The 16,896-nt window shown below is 51.4% G+C and overlaps 1 protein-coding gene and 1 pseudogene across 2 annotated transcripts; one reads left to right on the top strand and one right to left on the bottom strand.

Moving 5' to 3' along the window:
* The first annotated feature begins 2,862 nt into the window (after nt 1-2,862).
* On the top strand, nt 2,863-3,812 carry LOC308344464 (putative olfactory receptor 2I1; annotated as a pseudogene). The gene has a single exon. The product of its transcript is annotated as a putative olfactory receptor 2I1 (transcript).
* A 1,174-nt stretch (nt 3,813-4,986) lies between these two features.
* On the bottom strand, nt 4,987-7,501 carry LOC308344675 (ubiquitin D-like). The gene is made up of 2 exons (XM_080806410.1): nt 7,408-7,501; nt 4,987-5,951 (listed from the first exon to the last, which is right to left on the bottom strand). Exons 1-2 carry the CDS (start codon nt 7,432-7,434, stop codon nt 5,481-5,483), a joined length of 498 nt encoding a protein of 165 aa, XP_080662536.1. The 5' UTR covers nt 7,435-7,501; the 3' UTR covers nt 4,987-5,480.
* Nucleotides 7,502-16,896: the final 9,395 nt, after the last annotated feature.

Here is a 16,896-nt window from a genome sequence, read left to right as displayed (position 1 = left end):
CGCAGCCAGGGACACACCACCCCCGAGGGCCTTTCCCTCCGGAATGTTCCTCTCCTTGCCCTGGGGGACTCTCCTCTGGACAAATCCGCACAGGTGCTCATGATGGGAGTGGGACAGGGGCTCCCCAGGGCCCTATCCTCTCTTCTCAACAGCAGGGAGAACTGATTCCCCTGCCTCCTCTCCGGTGAGCTGCTCACCAACATCCCCGCTGCACCGCTCCTGAGCCTTCAGAATCCGGAAGGTGATTTCCGCAGCCAGCTGCAGCCACCACCATCCTGCGACCGGCCCAAGATGCCAGTCCTTGCATGGGCTCACCCTGGTGCCGGCTCTCCGGGAACAGACACCGCCACTCTGCCTGAATCTCGGTGCTTCTCCAGACCCGCCCGGCTTCTCTGCTGAAGACCTTACGTTCACTCCTCGGCGGACGAGCAAGAGGCTCACCACCCCCATGGCCTGTTCCTGAAGGAAGGACCTGGCTCTGACCTCAGGCACCCATTCTCGAAATCAACAGTCATGCTATTCGCTCTTTCATCCCCCCTGCCCCCCACGGCCATTTCCAACTCTGAGGATCCGGAGCGGACACAACAGACCGACGGATCATCTGAGAGCAGCAGCGGAACATCAGTGCCGGAGACCCGGACATGAAGGTAGGAAGACAGTCTTGCAGATGATGTGCATGCTCTAGAATACCGAATGAGGTTTGGAGACACATCCTAGAATATTTTGACAACAGATTTGCCTCTGGAAGCCTCAGGGTGCGATGAGGGGACATGTATATGCACATATGTGTCTGGGTATTTGGGAATGTGTGTGTCCGTGGGTACAGGTGTTGGTTGTGTGATCTTATTGTTCTGCGCCTGTTTTCGGGGTTTGGCGTGTCTGGAGGGGAACTGTTCAGGGCTTGGCTGGCTGAACGGGTGTGTGTCTACGTGATCCCAGAATTAGAAAACTGGACTCTCTAGAACACCGTCTCTAGCACCGTTGGGCCACAAGGCTGAACGCCGGCTCTCGCCCGCATTCCTCTCCCCGATGGCCCCGGTGCTGCGCAGCCAGCTCGGGGTTCGCGTGTCCTTCCATCCCCCGCAGCCTCCGGCAGAGGAGAGCCTGGCTTGGAGACATGTGCACAGATATACAGCAAGGCTCTTGGAATTAGTGAGCTTCGGGTGAAATCCTGACAAGCATTTACAAACAGTGTGGCCCGGGCAAGGTATTTAACCTCAGCCGCCGCCTGCCTTCCTCTTAGAACAGGAGGATCCCCTCACTTCCGGGTGAATAAGGACCAGAGTTAATCAATAAAAAGACCTAAATGCACACCCGGCTCTGGCCCTAGCTGGTGTGGCAGTGCCCCCCAAATGTCTCCTGACTCGCACGTGCAGATGGTAAGAGCGAGCACTTACTAAACACCCACTCGGTCCCGTGCCTGTTCTGAGAGCTCTCCGTGCTTCCCCCCCTCCACCAAGTCCGCTTTCAAGTGAGGACACGGAGCCACGGACAGGTGAAGCCGCGTGCCCAGGTCGATCCGCTGGGAAACGGCAGAGCCGAGACTGGAGCTCGGGTGGTCTGACGCCCCCACCCTTGCTCTGACTCACACCATGAACACCTGTTCTGTCTCATAAGCATAAATGGATCCCTATAAGCACGACGTTCTTTGGGGGAAAAGAGATTTTTCCTGAAACATTTTCAAGAAAATTAGGGCCTCGTGATTTTTAAACTCAGAATAGTGACTGTGAAGTTTATCTCTCTCCGCACACCTGCCAGGAAGTATGCAGGAGCGAGATTTCGCTGTAGCATTTAGTCATCGCAACTACCGTATGGTTTCTGTACCATTAGGAAATGCGACTCAATGTCACTCTGCAGGGTTAGAGGCTTCTGTGTTGGGTCCCCTTTTCATTCAACTGACACTTTTTTTTTTTTCGCCGTGAGAGTCAGGCTAGAAGACAGGAGCCCTGGAGATCATCTAGGTCAGACCCCTCCTCTTACACATAGAAACACGAAGGCAAAGGGAAATGCAGTGACTTCTCCATATCAAATAATCCAACTGGCCCAAGGCAATTATGCTGGTGGGACCCAGGGCTTCTAGCTTCGTGTTCTGCCAGAGGACTCTGGGCTTCAAGTCCCCCAGATCATGACCATCACACTAGGGAGAAGCCAGAGGGGCACGGACGCTGGTGACAGCCTAGAAGACAGACTCCCCACAGAGTAGCGCTCGGTAGTCAGCAGCTAATGGTTGTATTCTCAGAAGTAGAATCCCTGAAACAAAGAAGGGGATAGACGGTTCTAATCTCCCGAGTGACAGCTCTACCAAGCCTAGGGCACTGCACTTACTCGCAGGCACTACACACTTTGGAAGGAGGGGAGGGAGGCTCAGGGGGGAATCTGTCTTCCAGTATCTGAAGGACTAGTCTATGGGAGGAAGATCAGATTTCTACTTTGGCCCCGAGGAGTGTAGTGAGAAGCCAGGGAGCAGCAGAAAAAGCGCGGATTTGGAAAGGAGACAAGCCCGACCACAAGCCCCACAGGGCCACGCACCAGCTGTGACCCTGGGCAATCTTCCCTCTCCCAGACTAAGCCGCTTCTTCCACAAAGTGGAAATTCCTTCTCCCCGAAAGAGTCTGCGAAATAATTCATCAGCCAAGCTGTACTGAGGTAGGGCTAGCTTCCCAAAGTCAGGGCTCCCGTCTGTCATTGAGAGAGCGAGGCGCGCTCGCCTGGCTCGCATCCCATCCCCCGCCCCGCGCCCCCTCGTTCCCATCCAGCTCCCCCACGGCCACGTCCCCGGGCAGGGCAGCGGGGCTCTCTTTAGCTCCCTGGGGGTAAACTCGCCCTTTCGCTCAGCCTCCTTCCAAACACTCTGGGAGTTTCCTCCCGCAGGCCAACCACAGCACCGGGGAGCGCTTCCTCCTGCTGGGTTTCTCCGACTGGCCCGCGCTGCAGCCCGCCCTCTTCGCCCTCGTCCCGCTCTGCTACCTCCTGACCCTGGCGGGCAACTCGACCCTCGTGCTGCTGGCCGTGCGCGACCCGCGCCTGCACACACCCATGTACTACTTCCTGTGCCACCTGGCGCTGGTGGACGCAGGCTTCACCACGAGCGTGGCGCCCGCGCTGCCGGCCAGCCTGTGCGGCGCGGAGCTGTGGCTGCCCCGCGCGGGCTGCCTGCCCAGCTGTGCACGTCGCTGGCGCCGGGCTCCGCCGAGTGCCCGCTGCTGGCGGTGATGGCGCCGGACCGCGCGGCCGCCGTGGTCCCCGCGCTGCGCCGCGCCGAGCTCGCCTCCCCGCGCCGGGGCCGCGCGCTGGCCTGCGCCTCCTGGCTGGGCGGCCTGGCCACCTCCGCCGCGCAGAGCGCGCTCCCGGCCGCGCGGCCGCTGTGCGCACCCCGCCGGCCGGACCCCTTCGTCTGCGAGCTCCCCGCGCTGCTGCAGCGGGCCTGTGGGGGCGGCCGCGACGCCAGCGAGCGCCGGATGTTCGCCGCGCGCGTGGTCATCCTGCTGCTGCCGTCCGCCGTCATCCTGGCCTCGTAGGGCGCCGTGGCCCGCGCCATCTGCGGCATGCGGTCCCGGGGCGGCCGCAGCCAAGCGCTGGGCACGTGCGGGTCCCACCTGACCGCCGTCTGCCTCTTCTACGGCTCGGCCGTCTACACCTACCTGCAGCCCACGCGCCGCTACGACCAGGGGCGGGGCAAGTTCGCTTCGCTCTTCTACACCGTGGTCACCCCGGCCCTCAACCCGCTCATCTACACCCTCAGGAACAAGGAGGTGAAGGGGGCAGCCAGGAAGCTCCTGGGCAGTCCGGGGAGAGGGCGGGCTGGACGGTGAGTGCGGGGCGGGGGAGGGAGGAAAGGGTGAGCCCCGGGCCCACGGATGGGAATGTCCACTGGGAAGGCAGCGAGCCCTCAGCCTGTCCGTTTCCCTGTGAGAATCCGCAAGACGTGTCCTCAGGGAGTCCGAGGTCCCTGGGGGGGCCCCTCCTCCCCTCGGGAAATGTTCCTCTGCTTCGGGGCAAATCCCTCTACGCTGCATATACAGGTTCAGGGAGGGGAAGTGGCTTCCGGCTCTCTCTTAAGCTGATGAAGAGAGAGGGCATGATTTTGAGAGGAGCTTCCCCATCCTCAGGGGTCCAGTGACAACGCCCGGAGAGTCCACACGCTGGTAAGATCCGGTGCGACAGGACGACGAACGTTCCCTCTCCCCCAGTGATGGCGCACACGGTGAAGACCCCACAGTGTCCGGCCTCAGGAGTCCCCCAGGTTAACAGAGAAATCCCAGGCTCTACCCTGCCGGAGACCCATCCGAAACAAGGAGCCGCAGTTCCTCCTCTCAGGAAATCAGTCCAACCTAATGCCCACCTAACCAGGTCACTAGAGCCACCAAGAGCACTGGACCCCAAAGTGGGACAAGGAATTCCCCTAAGTGGGGATGGTGCCGCTGGGGTTCGGCTGGGATCTCTTCTGCACAAGGGGGTTCCTGAGCAAGTTTAAAGAGCGGAAGGGACTAGACGTGTCTTAGATGGTGCAAAAAATGTGTTCCTGACCAGTCGTGAGACACAAGAGGGACAGTGGGACAGAGGAGTGAGTGAGGGAGAAAGATGGAGGAAGAGACCCACGTTCCCCAGGGAGGAGCAGACACAGGAGTGAGGGGGGCAGGAGGCAGCCAGGAAAAGGCGCTGTCAGCCAGGACCCGGGCACAGCCTCGGGAGTCAACCCAGAGACCAACCGAAAGCCCCCACCCAAACGATGCCCCCACCCCAGAGTAGACCTGCTAGACCCTAACGCAGGCAGGACAGAGACGGCTCCACAACCACACCTCCCGCAGGGACCCCGCACGGGAGAACAAAATCTGAGTCCCCAGGGGAGGTGTCTTCCCACGCCCGCCATCATCTCCAGAAATAAGAACAGCTGAATTCGCAGTGGGGCGTAGAGAGTAAGATGGCACACCGTGCTGGGATTCATTTCCTACCAAACAACGTTCAATAAGGACAGAGAAGGTAGTTGAGTTGCATTTCTAAATTCTTTATTGCTTAGATTGTAATCATATCAGAGGAATTAACACACTTCAACATAAATCATTTCACTGTTCTCTACAAGCAGAAGTTCAATTTAATTCAACATACTGAGTGATATTACAGACGAAATATGTCGGTGGGAACACAGGAATTAGGGGAACATGGATTCCAATGTGAAACTTACTATCCTGTTGGATGGAAGAAATAGGCATTTTTCTAAAAATCAGAGAGACGAGGGAAAGGATTAATCTACAAGCTGGCTTGGATGTTATCTCTACTGTGCCTTAAAATACTATTTTCTATTTTCAGTAATACCCACAATGCAGACACCTAATCAATCGCGTTCGATCAAAAAATCATGGAGTTAGAAAGTTTTCTGCAGTCTTCCTTCCCACTTCACCCCTACCTTTCCCTATTTATCTTTCTTGTTAATTTGGGGAAATCATCAAAGGATGTGGGAGGAGTGAGAGCTAGCAGCAGGCTCACCCCCCAATGCAGTAGTCTGCCAGCCAGAGCGAAGCGCCCCGTCTGATGCCGTAATCCGCCATGGTCTTCCCGTCTTCCAGCCTCTTGCCATTGCAAGTCACAATCTGTCGCTCAGGCGGGATCGCGGTCTTGGTCTGGATCATCTGTTTCACCTGGGCCACTGAGCTGGACCTTCGCACCTGGAGGCGGTGCCTCTGCCCCCCATCCCCTGACTCCACCAGAGTCACGGGCAGCTCCTCGTCACTGGGCGTCACCACCTTCAGAGTGAGGTGGATGGTCGTCTCCTTGTCAATGCCGTAAGATGACAGACTCCTCTGGGGCTTCAGAATCCTGGAGCCCAGCAACAGGACCTGGTCCTGCACGGGAATCCTGGTCTTAGCCCGGACGTGTTCTTTGATCTTCCTCACTGTGTCACCCGAGTTAGCAGCGAAGGTCATTGATGTCCCTCCCTCAGGACAGACCGTCACCTGGACAACGAAGGCCAAGAGACCGCAAATCAAGGTGCCTGGAACGCCTGTCACCTTTACACCACTGTCCCCTCCTTGCCCGGCCCCGCCCTCCCTGCCTGCCTGGTCCTCCAGCTCCTATACAACAGGCTCTGTCCCTCCCTTTCGTGGAACTTCTCTTCGGGAATCTCAAGCTTCTAACGCAGGAAAATCATCGTTTTCCTTTACAGCCATACCTCTCATTCATCGCAACGTCATCAGTGATTTCCCACATTCCGCATGCCTCCTATCCAGATAGAGGTTGTCAAATGTCAAAAACTAAATCCAATTACGAAGCACCCACAGTTATACACTGGACGCTAAAAACAGCGCCCAAAGAGAATTATCGACTCGTCAGCTCATGGGACACTCACGCACTGCCCTCCGTGACTACTTTAGAAGGAAACCCTGGACAGGACACATACTCTCCGTACTCCTGGTTTCTTTCTTACTGTCCTATGGCCGTGTAATGACTCACACGTTACGGTGACACGGTGTTCAGTGTGACTCGTCCCCCTGGACTTCCTGTGTGTTTCTGTCTACCCATTGCAGAATATGGTCTCCTGTAGCTAGACCAGGGCCTCACTCACAGAAGGTAGGGCCAGATCGAGGTCTTCCTTCCATGGTCTGAAGCTGGCCAGTGCACCTCTGTGTTGTCGCTGGCAAGCCTGGGAGGACGTCCCTCCTGCTCCATTCCAAACCATCTTCCCAGGGGCGCCTGGGTGGCTCAGTGGGTTAAAGCCTCTGCCTTCGGCTCTGGTCATGATCCCAGGGTCCTGGGATCGAGCCCCGCATCTGGCTCTCTGCTTAGTAGGGAGCCTGCTTCCCTTCCTCTCTCTCTGCCTGCCTCTCTGCCTACTTGTGATCTCTGTCAAATAAATAAATAAAATCTTCAAAACGATCTTCCCAGTCTGGACGTCACAGACATTTCCTCGCAGGACCGACGCCGCTCTGTGCTAAGCAGCCCCCTGATGCCAGCCCACATGTACTGCACGTGCTCCTCAAAGGCTCACGGATCTGGTCATTGACACCTTAGAGTGAATGAGTTTTGTGTACCTCTCTTCTGGGAGGAGAAGGTGTTGAAGAGCCCAGGGGCCCTAATCAAAAGGAGGAGAAAAGACTCCAGACAATATTTCCATAGGTTCAGATCCAGCCCTGTGGACCCAAAGCCCACTCCCACTTCCCACCATCCTCCCTAACAGGGCCCAGTCGGGCCCGACACAGAAGAGCACTGAGGAGCCAAACGAGCCGCTTCTAATCCCAGAACCTTCCTTCAGCTCCTGTAGAGATCGGAGCCTGTCTCCGGCCCTGCAGGATGCTTCCCAGCCGCTCTGCCCCCACCTCCCCGAGCTCTGTCCCTCGTGGACTCCTGAAGTCACTCCCCAACCCTTGGCGGTGCTTTCCCTCTCCCCATCCCCACTTTTCAACCCCAGCTTACATGGAGGCAGGAAATACCAGATGCCATGTCTCCAGCCAGCAGAGCAGACACAGGAGGCTGAGGAATAGGACCGGCGTCCAGCTTATGTACGAGCTGAGGTGGAAATCCCCTGCCCGAGCCACTGTGCCCGCGCCCTGTGTCCTCCCATGATGTCATGAATTTTCTTTCACTTTCGCTTGGCAGAGTCAATACACAGAGAATACTCTCTGATCAAAACATTCCTCTCATCCATCCCACCCGCCCTCCTCTTCCCAACATAGGAGGGTCCTTCTCTGTGGAGAACGTCCCCACTTAACAACTCACCACTCCCAGTCTGGACGTATGACTGCCCAGTCTACAGCCTTGGGCCTGCATCCACTTCAAGACCTTTACTACTTAATGGTCCTCTCCTGTTGCTTTTGAGAACCTGCCCCCTGCGTCACTCAGGGGCCTTCCTAAGGGCAAGGGTGCCCAGGAGAGGCTGTAGAGTCCATGAGAAATGATGTGACCATGAGCAGCCTATTCACACCAGCCAGGCAGAGTGGGAGGCCCAGGAAAGGATGTAGAGTCCATGAGGAGTGAGGAGACTGTGGTCACCCTGTTCACACCAGCTGGGCAGAGTGGGAGGCCAAGGAGAAGACATAGGAGTCCATGAGGGGTGATGAGACGGTGATCACCCTGTTCAAGCCAGATGGGGAGAGAGGGGAGGTCCAGGAGAAAAGGTAGAGTCCGTGAGGAGTCACGAGACCGTGATCAGCCCATTCACACCAGCCGGGCAGAGTGGGAGGCCCAGGAGAGGAGGTGGGAGTCCATGAGGAGTGATGAGACCGTGACCAGAGAGTTCACACCAGTCGCACAGAGTGGGACGCATGCCTCCAGATCACACAGGATACACAGCCTACTCTGAGAGGAGATGGGAGTTTCAGTCCTGGGGTGCCCCTTGCTCCCTTAACTTGGGCAAGGCTGTTCAGCACCCGAGATGTTTGTTTCCCAGTGAACGTGACATGATTGGCGAGGATTCAGAACACAGTTTGTAAAACGGACCTTACATCCCTGGGTCTTGAGCTCTCCAGCACACTTCCCTTCCTGTCCCGGAACGGGCAGCCCAAATCTAGTACTTAGAACAATCCTGGCCCAACAATCAAGGGCCAAGCCCACCTCCCATGAAGCATAACAATACACATCGGCTCTCACACTGCGGTGACTCTGTTTCCCTGCCTTTACGGCTGGACACTCCCTACTCCCTGTGCTCTGTGATCTCACACACACCCATGCTGCTCCTCCCTCCCTAGCTCTGGAGGGTTGGATCAGACAAGAAGGGAGGGCACAGGCTCTGTGCCCTCAGAGAATTTACTTTACTACTCTGATCCTCCTGACATTCCAGAGGAATCCCTGTCCTCCGCCAAACTCCCAGGACAGCTCCAGAAAACACATTCTCCAAGAAAGCCTTTATGAAAGGAACTCCCAATTTTTTCAAAGTAAAAACCCCATAAAAATGTCACTATCATCTTCTTTGCTGTGTTCTTAGCAGCCATTTACTGTAGCCTCAGCACCGGTAGATGGCAAATGATCCCATTTTACTGCAGGACTTTCCATCCTGGAGAACGTGGGTTTCTAGAAGTGCCTATGCAGAGTAATGGGATCCAAGAACCAGTCCGGGCTTTCAAAAAACTCAACATAAGTCATGTTCTCCTATTTGGAGCTCTTATTAGATAGCCATGAACTTGGAAAATTTTCATTTGAATGTATTTTGGGGTAGACGCTACTTCCAACACATAGGATGAGTATGGAGGGAGAGGCGTGTCTGACGGAGCAGACAGGAAACAGTGGGCCCTGCCAGTCTCTCTTCAGAGGCCTCTCTGGGCTCCTACCATCCGCTCCGCGCAGAAACCAAGACTGTCATCATCTTGGATCTGCAGCTGGTGCCCCCCCCCCCGCATGCAGCATCCAATAGGATCCACGGATTCTGAAACATCACCAGTAACCGAGCAGAAACGGTCAGAGCAGGTGGATGGAGGCCTGGAGCGAGTCCACAGCAGGAAGAGAGGGGAACCTCGCAAGCCCAGGCTCCTCACTTCCACATTTCATCGGCGCCCGTTACCTTCTTAGCCCTTTGCCTCCTTCCTCATGAGGGAAGCAGGGAGGAGGCATCTAGAGCTACTTAGCATTAAATCATTCTTCTCCTCCTCCCCCTTGTAGCCTTTCCTGCCTGGGCAGCCTACAGCATCTTGGGGCAGAGGTCTCCTTTCTCGGGCGAGCAGGGAACCTCGAGAGAAGCTCCTGCACGGAGATCCCGGGAACCACCCTCCTCAGGACGGTGTCTGTCAGAGCTGTACCCGCGGCCCAGATCCGAGCAGCAGATCTGCAAGTCTGGCAGCTTCTGTACACGGTTCCGAGTTCCCTGCCACCAGGTCACACAGCGTGCATCTCCTTCCAGCTCTACCCGGTGTCAAGGATTTACACAGATACGAGATGTAAGCTGTGTCTCCTGCAGGAAGCCTTCCCTAGCTCCTGTCCCAGTCTGGGTCATGTGCCCATCCTCTGTCCAATCGTTCACCTTCCCCAAGCCCCTCAGAGCAAGTTTCTCCAACAGGAAGATCATCTTCTTATTTGTTTATTCACCCCGATGAAACACTGGAGATCTGGGGTGGGGTCGGGGGGTCCATGGTTGTGTCTTGACTAACTTGGATCTCTAGCACTTCCCAGGCGTGCTGTCGGGTACACTAAATACTTAGCATTTACCGAATGCATGAATGAACTAAAAAAAAAAAAAAAATGAGTATGCAAGTGAATAGCAAAATTGGAAAAGAACATTTAACGAGTGCTTGCTAGACTTCAGGAGCTGCACAAGGTGTTCGTAAATGGCCCCTCGTGCACTGCTCTAGCTTTCTAATGAGGTAAGTGTCCGTTTCCCCACTGCGCGGCACCCAGCGAGCTCACCCACAGTCACATCGGGAGGAGCAGGTGAGCAAGTCTTCAGGCGCGAATCTCCACAGCTGTCCTTCTGCTCATCTCCTCCCAGTGGAAAGGAAGGGGGGGCTTGACATGCACGCCTTTGCATTACAGGGAGGGCACACATTAGGGAAGGGGTGCAGATGGACCAAGGAAAGCAGAGCCTGCAAGGAGCCTTGTGAGGAATGAGCAGGGAGAGTCTGGGCCCATAGGCGGGTAGGAGCCTCCCTGGAGGGGGGACCTGCCTAGACCACGGGGCAGCCACGGGCAAAGAGCCTGTGAGTGCAGCAGGCAGAGCCCGGGGGAGGATGGCAGCCCACCCAGGACTGGGAGGGTTAACGGTGCCACTGTCACACTCGCCTCAGCCACAGGGGATCTCCAGCAGGGAGCTACCACAAGGGCCAGCCTAGGATTCTCTCAGGAATAACTGATTCAGGGGATTCCCTACCCAGCCAGGATATGGATTCTGAGAAAACTGTCCTTTCAAGGAATCAGAATATCAAACCTAGACATTGACCTCTCTCTTTTCCCTCCTCCCTTCCTCTGCGTAGTTCCCTCCCATGCCAAGGGGCAGGGCAACGGCTGTCCCCTGCTGAGTCACAACTAGGATTTCTCCCCAGCACCGGACCTCCACCCTGCTTCCTGGCACACTATCAATCCGGCTTTTTTTCCCTCTGTGTCACAGTAAATGTTTTCAGAGGCAGAAGGATCACTTTCCATCTGCCCTTTGACAAATTCAGGAAACTAGCCAAGGTAAAGGTCATGAAGTCTCACCAGGTCATAAAACAAACGTTTCAGATACACACAGACCTCCCAGTGTGACTCCCAAGCCGATGGGCCGTCTTGGGCTGGTCACTGCCCTGCTGAATCCTTCCTGGAGAAGAGGCCTCTCTCCTGTCTCTTTAACGGTCCCCAGGAAGGTGCTTGTAAAACTGCTTTAACATCTAGAATATTGCTTTAGAAATGTAAACCAAACTCACTCAGAAACCTACTGTGACTTTTCCTTTATTGATGATTGGGAAAAAATATTCATCCACTCTCAAAGCTCAATTTGGAAATACTTATAAATATAAGCCTTTATTTGTGGATATTTCCATTATGTTCCATTGCTCTATTTGTCTCTCTTTACATCACCACTACACTGTTTTTGTCTCTCAAGGTCATAATAAGTTTTGAAATCAGAGTATATAATTTCAACATCTTTTTTTTAAACAAATCTCTTTTAGCTATTCTCAGTCCCTTGTATTCCCATATAAGTTTTAAGATTAGCTTGTCAATTTCTAAAAACAAAAAAAAAAATCCTGCTTTTTAAGTAGGTACTGTACCTATAGAGAAATTTGAGGAGAATACACATTTTTTTAAATACCCAATTTTAAATTTTCTCCTAGAGTTCTTAGAGTTTAGCAGTTAGGTCTGAGATCCCTTTTGAGTGTATAATGTGAGATAAGGAGGTCCAGATGGAAATACTTTTGGATGTTGGTGTGTGTTGATATCTGACTGTAACAGGACAATTTATAAAAAGACTATCTTTTCAAGGCAAGGCAAGGTGGCAGAAAAGTAGGGGACCTGATTACATCTGGTTCCTTGAATCTACCTGGCTATCTATCAAAGCATTCTGAATGCCCATGAATTCAGCCTGAGATGTAAGAAAATATACCTGGATCTCCACAACTAGAACAGTGACTGCTTTTTGCAAGGTAGGACATGCAGAGTCCTGAATCTGCGAGGAGTTATCAGAAGATAAATGGAGCAGGGAGGGAGCCTCCATAAGCTGGCTCCTGGAAAGCGACAGAACATCGGAAGCACAAAATCAGAACCGTTAGAAGACTGCTCCAATGAGAGACATCCCTCTCTGAAAGGGACTCAGGGGATGAAAAGGGCAGAATTCCAGGGGAGGCATTGTGGTTTCAGGATCCCAGGAGACACAGACAGAATGGGGGTGCCTGAGCAGGTAGAGTCGCCAAGCAGTGGAGCAGGGAAACTGGTTACAGTCACCAAGCCCGAGACGGACTCTCAGCTTGACTCACCATAAACTGTGAGCTGGGCCATACAGGTGACCACTCTTCCCCTGAGCACCCTGAAAAGGACTGGAACTTGCAGGCCATTTACCATCCCCTGGGAGGGGTCAAACAGCTGTGCCCATGAGCGACAACAGCTCTCAGAGTGGGGGTGGCCCTGGAAAGGACAGTCGGACCACAGCCAGCAGTGACCCAGGAGCAGCAGAGCAGGGTGTATGAGTGAGCTGGCAATAGCTAGCAGACCCAAGTACACAAAGGGCAGTGGTGCTCGTGGGTCCCTGGGACTCCCCCCAGGGGACTGTAGTGGGCATGTGCCACAAGAGTCTATGAAATTTGGCACCCACAAAAGGAAAACTCTTTGTCTCAGAGGGTTGATTGAAGGGGGGGGGTCGCAATCTTTCAGTTCTAGGCCAGAAATCCGGGCACAGCTGTGGTTGCTCTGACCCTCTGTTATGGTACAGAAAGCCTCCAGGGAACAAAAACCACACAGACAACCAGCTTACACTGAGCCCAGCCCCTTGACAAGGGGTGGGGCAAATCCATGGATGCAAAGACCCCCGAGAAGCAGCACAGCATACCCCTCCCCTAGAAGACAGGCCGGAAGAACAGGTGGACTATGACTTCGTGGATCCACAAGACTGTACATCTCCAGCGCCAGGGGAGACAAGTACACTGAGCTCGGGGTGATTTCTCACAACTCATTCAACTTTCAACTAAAGTTTCCCATTTCTTTTTTTTTTTTTTTTTTACCTTTTTCCCATTTCAACTAGATACTTATTTTACCAACTTATGTTTTTAAGTCATGTTTTAACTTTTAATTTTTACATCTACACTTTACAGGTATATGCTTCATTTTAGTTCTTTGTTCCCTCCATTCAATTATATAATATATATACTCTTTGTGTTATTTGCACTTTGGGGAGGTGGTGTCTTCTAACACAGAGACCAAAATCCAATCAGGAACGAGTGGGTCACCCTGCTTTGTCCACCCTGGGAGATTATAATCTCCCCCCACCTTTTTTTAAGGTTTTGTTTCATTTTGCTAGTGTTTGCTTTTCTGTTGCGGCTTCAGATTTTTCTAGGGTAGATTTTGCTAGGGTCATGGTTGATAAATCGGACTCTGCTCATTCGCTCACCCATCCTTCTCTGGGCAAAATGACCAGAAGGGGGAATTCACAACAAAAGAAAGAATTAGAGGCAATGTTCCCTGATACAGAGCTAATCGTTATGAATATAGGTAAGATACCAGAGATGGAATTAAGGATAGCAATTATAAAGTTTATAGATAGGCTTGAGAAATGCATAAATGACAGTACAGAATCTCTAAGGGTAGAAATGAGATTGAATCATGTTGAAATTTAAGATAATATGAAGGAGATGCAGTCTAAACTGGATGCTATAACAGCTAGGGTCAATGACGCAGAAGAGAGAATAAGTGATCTAGAGGACAGGCTGACTGGAAGGAAGAAAGAGGAGGAAAGAGAGAAAGACAGCTAATAGCCCATAAAGAAAGGCTTCAAGAATTTAACGATGCCTTGTAACGAACCAGTCTCAGAATTCCTGGGATTCCAGAGTGGGTCGAGAGAGAGAGAGGGCTAGAAGGTACATTGGAGCAAAGCATGGCTGAGAATTTCCACAATCTGGGGAAGGAAACAAGCATTCACGCCCAAGTGGCAGAGAAGACCCCTCCCAAAATCAATAAAAATAGATCAACACCCTGACATGTAATAGGAAATGTAATTGGAAATATTAGAGAAAAATAAGTTATCCTGAGAACAACTAGGGAGAGGGGGTTCTTACATATGGAAAGAGGAACACCAGAATACTATCAGGCCTGTCCACAGAAACCAGGCAAGCCAGAAAGGGCTGGCAAGACATATTCAGGCTACTGAATGAAAAGAACGTGCAGCCAAGAATACGTTATCCAGCAAGGTTCCCATTCAGAATGCAGGAGAGATAAAGAGCTTCCAGAACAGACAAAAACCAAACAAATATGGGACCACCAAGCCAGCCCTACGAGAAATATTAAGGGGGATTCTGTAAGTGAAGAGAGACCCCAAGAGTCACAGAGACCAGAATGAAACAGATAATCTACAGAAACAAGGACTTTACAGGAAACACAATGCCAGTAAATTCATATCTTTCAATAGCTGCACTGAATGTAAATGGGCTAAATACTGCAATCAAAAAACACAGGGTATCAGATTGGATAAAAGAGCAAGAACCATCCATATGCTGTCTATAACAGACTCATTTTGAAACTAAGGACACCTCCAGATGGAAAGTGAGAGGATGGAGAACCATTTACCACACAATGGACCTCAAAAGAAAGCTGGGGTAGGGATGCATGAGTGGCTCAGTTGGTTAAGACGCTGCCTTCGGATCAGGTCATGATCCCAGGGTCCTGGGATCAAGTCCCGCATTGGGCTCCTTGCTCGGCAGGGAGCCGGCTTCTCCCTCTGCCTCTGCCTGCTTGTGGTCTCTCTCTCTCTCTGAAAATTAAATAAATAATAAAATCTTAAAAAAAAAAAAATAAGAAAGCTGGGGTAGCGAACCTCATATCAATTAGATTTTAAACCAAATACTGTCGTAAAAGATGTAGAGAAACACTACATCATGCTTAAAGGGTCTACCCAACAAGAAGATCTAACAATTGTAAATATCTCTGCCCCAAAGTGGGAGCAGCCGATTATATAAAACAATTAATACTCAAAATAAAGTAACATGGTGATAATAATACATTAATGTGAGGAGACCTCAGCATTCCACTCACAGATCATGAGGCAGAAGATCAAAAAGAAACAAGAGCTTTGAAAGACACATAGGACCAGATACACTTTGTAGATATATACAGAATATTCCATCCTAAAACAACAGAAAACTCATTCTTCTTGAGTGCACATGGGACATTCTCCAAAATAGATCCCATACCAGGTCACAAATCAGGTCACAACCAGTACCAAAAGACTGAGATTGTCCCCTGCATATTTTCACACCACAATACTTTGAAACTGGAACTCAATCACAAGAGGAAATTTGAAAGGAACACAAACATTTGGAGGTTAAAGAGCATCCTGCAAAAGAATGAAGGGGTCAACCAGGAAATTAAAGTATTTAAATAATTCACTGAAACCAATGAGAATGAAAATGCATTAGTTCAAAACAGCAAAGGTGGTCCTAAGAGGGAAGTACGTAGCATTACAAGACTCTCAAAAAAATTAGAAAAATCCCAAATACACAAGCTAACCGTACACCTAAATGATCTGGTGAAAGAACAGCAAATGAGGCCTAAACCCAACAGGAGATGAGAAATAATAAAGATTAAAAGAGAAATCAATGAAATAGAGACCAGAAGAACAGGGGAACAGATCAACAAATCTAGAAGGTGGTTCTTTGAAAGAATTGATAAGATTGAAAAACCTCTGGCCAGGCTTATCCAAAAGTAAAGGACACAAATTAATAAAACCATGAAGGAAAGGGGAGAGATCATGACCAACACCAAGGAAATACAGACAAGTATAATAACATATTAGGAGCTAACACATCCCCACCCACAAAAATATAGGCATCTGGAAGAAATGAATGCATTCCTAGACATGTATAAACAACGAGACTGAAACTGGAAGAAATAAAAAACTAAAACAGACCCATAACCAGCAAGGAAATTGAAACAGTCATCAAAGATCTCCCAACACACGAGTCCAGGGCCAGATGGCTTCCCAGGGGAATTCTACCAAACATTTAAAGAAGACATAATACCTACTCTTCTGAAGCTGTTTCAAAAAATAGAAATGGGGGGCACCTGGGTGGCTCAGTGGGTTAAAGCCTCTGCCTTCGGCTCAGGTCATGATCCCAGGGTCCTGGGATCGAGCCCCGCATCGGGCTCTCTGCCCAGCAGGGAGCCTGCTTCCCCTCTCTCTCTCTGCCTGCCTCTCTGCCTACTTGTGATTTCTGTCTGTCAAATACATAAATAAAATCTTAAAAAAAAAAAAAAGAAATGGAAGGAAAACTTCCAAACTCATTCTATGAGGCCAGCACTACCTTGTCCCCAAAACCAGACAAAGACCCCACCACAAAGGAGAATTACAGACCAATATCCCTGATGAACATGGATCCAAATATTCTCACCAAAATACTAGCCAAAAGGATCCAACAGTACATAAAAAGGATTATTCACCATGATGAAATGGGATTCATGCCTGGGCTCCAAGTCTGGTTCAACATCTGCAAATCAATCAGGGTGATACAATACATGTATAAAAGAAAGGACAAGAATGATATGACCCTTTCAACTGATACAGAAAAAGCATTTGATCAAATACAGCATCCTTTATTTAAAGATTTTATTTATTTATTTGACAGTTGGATATCACAAGTAGGCAGAGAGGCAGGAAGAGAGAGAGGAAGCAGGCTCCCCACTGAGGAGAGAGCCTGATGCGGGGCTTGATCCCAAAGACCCTGGGATCATGACCTGAGCCAAAAGCAGGGGCATTAACCCACTGAGCCACCCAGGCACCCCATACAGCATCCTTTCTTGATT

This window comes from Martes martes, assembly GCF_963455335.1.
Source record: "Martes martes genome assembly, chromosome: 6".
Taxonomy (NCBI): Eukaryota; Metazoa; Chordata; class Mammalia; order Carnivora; family Mustelidae; genus Martes; species Martes martes.
The sequence above is the reverse complement of the archived record's forward strand: the minus strand, read 5'-3'. Positions and strand labels throughout refer to the sequence as shown.

Excerpts from the sequence above, each read along its gene's own strand:
- LOC308344675 (XM_080806410.1), bottom strand. The coding sequence starts at position 7,434 with ATGGCATCTGGTATTTCCTGCCTCCAT. Across the intron at positions 5,952-7,407 it reads CTGGTATTTCCTGCCTCCAT|GTGACGGTCTGTCCTGAGGG; the intron begins GTAAGCTGGGGT and ends TTCGTTGTCCAG.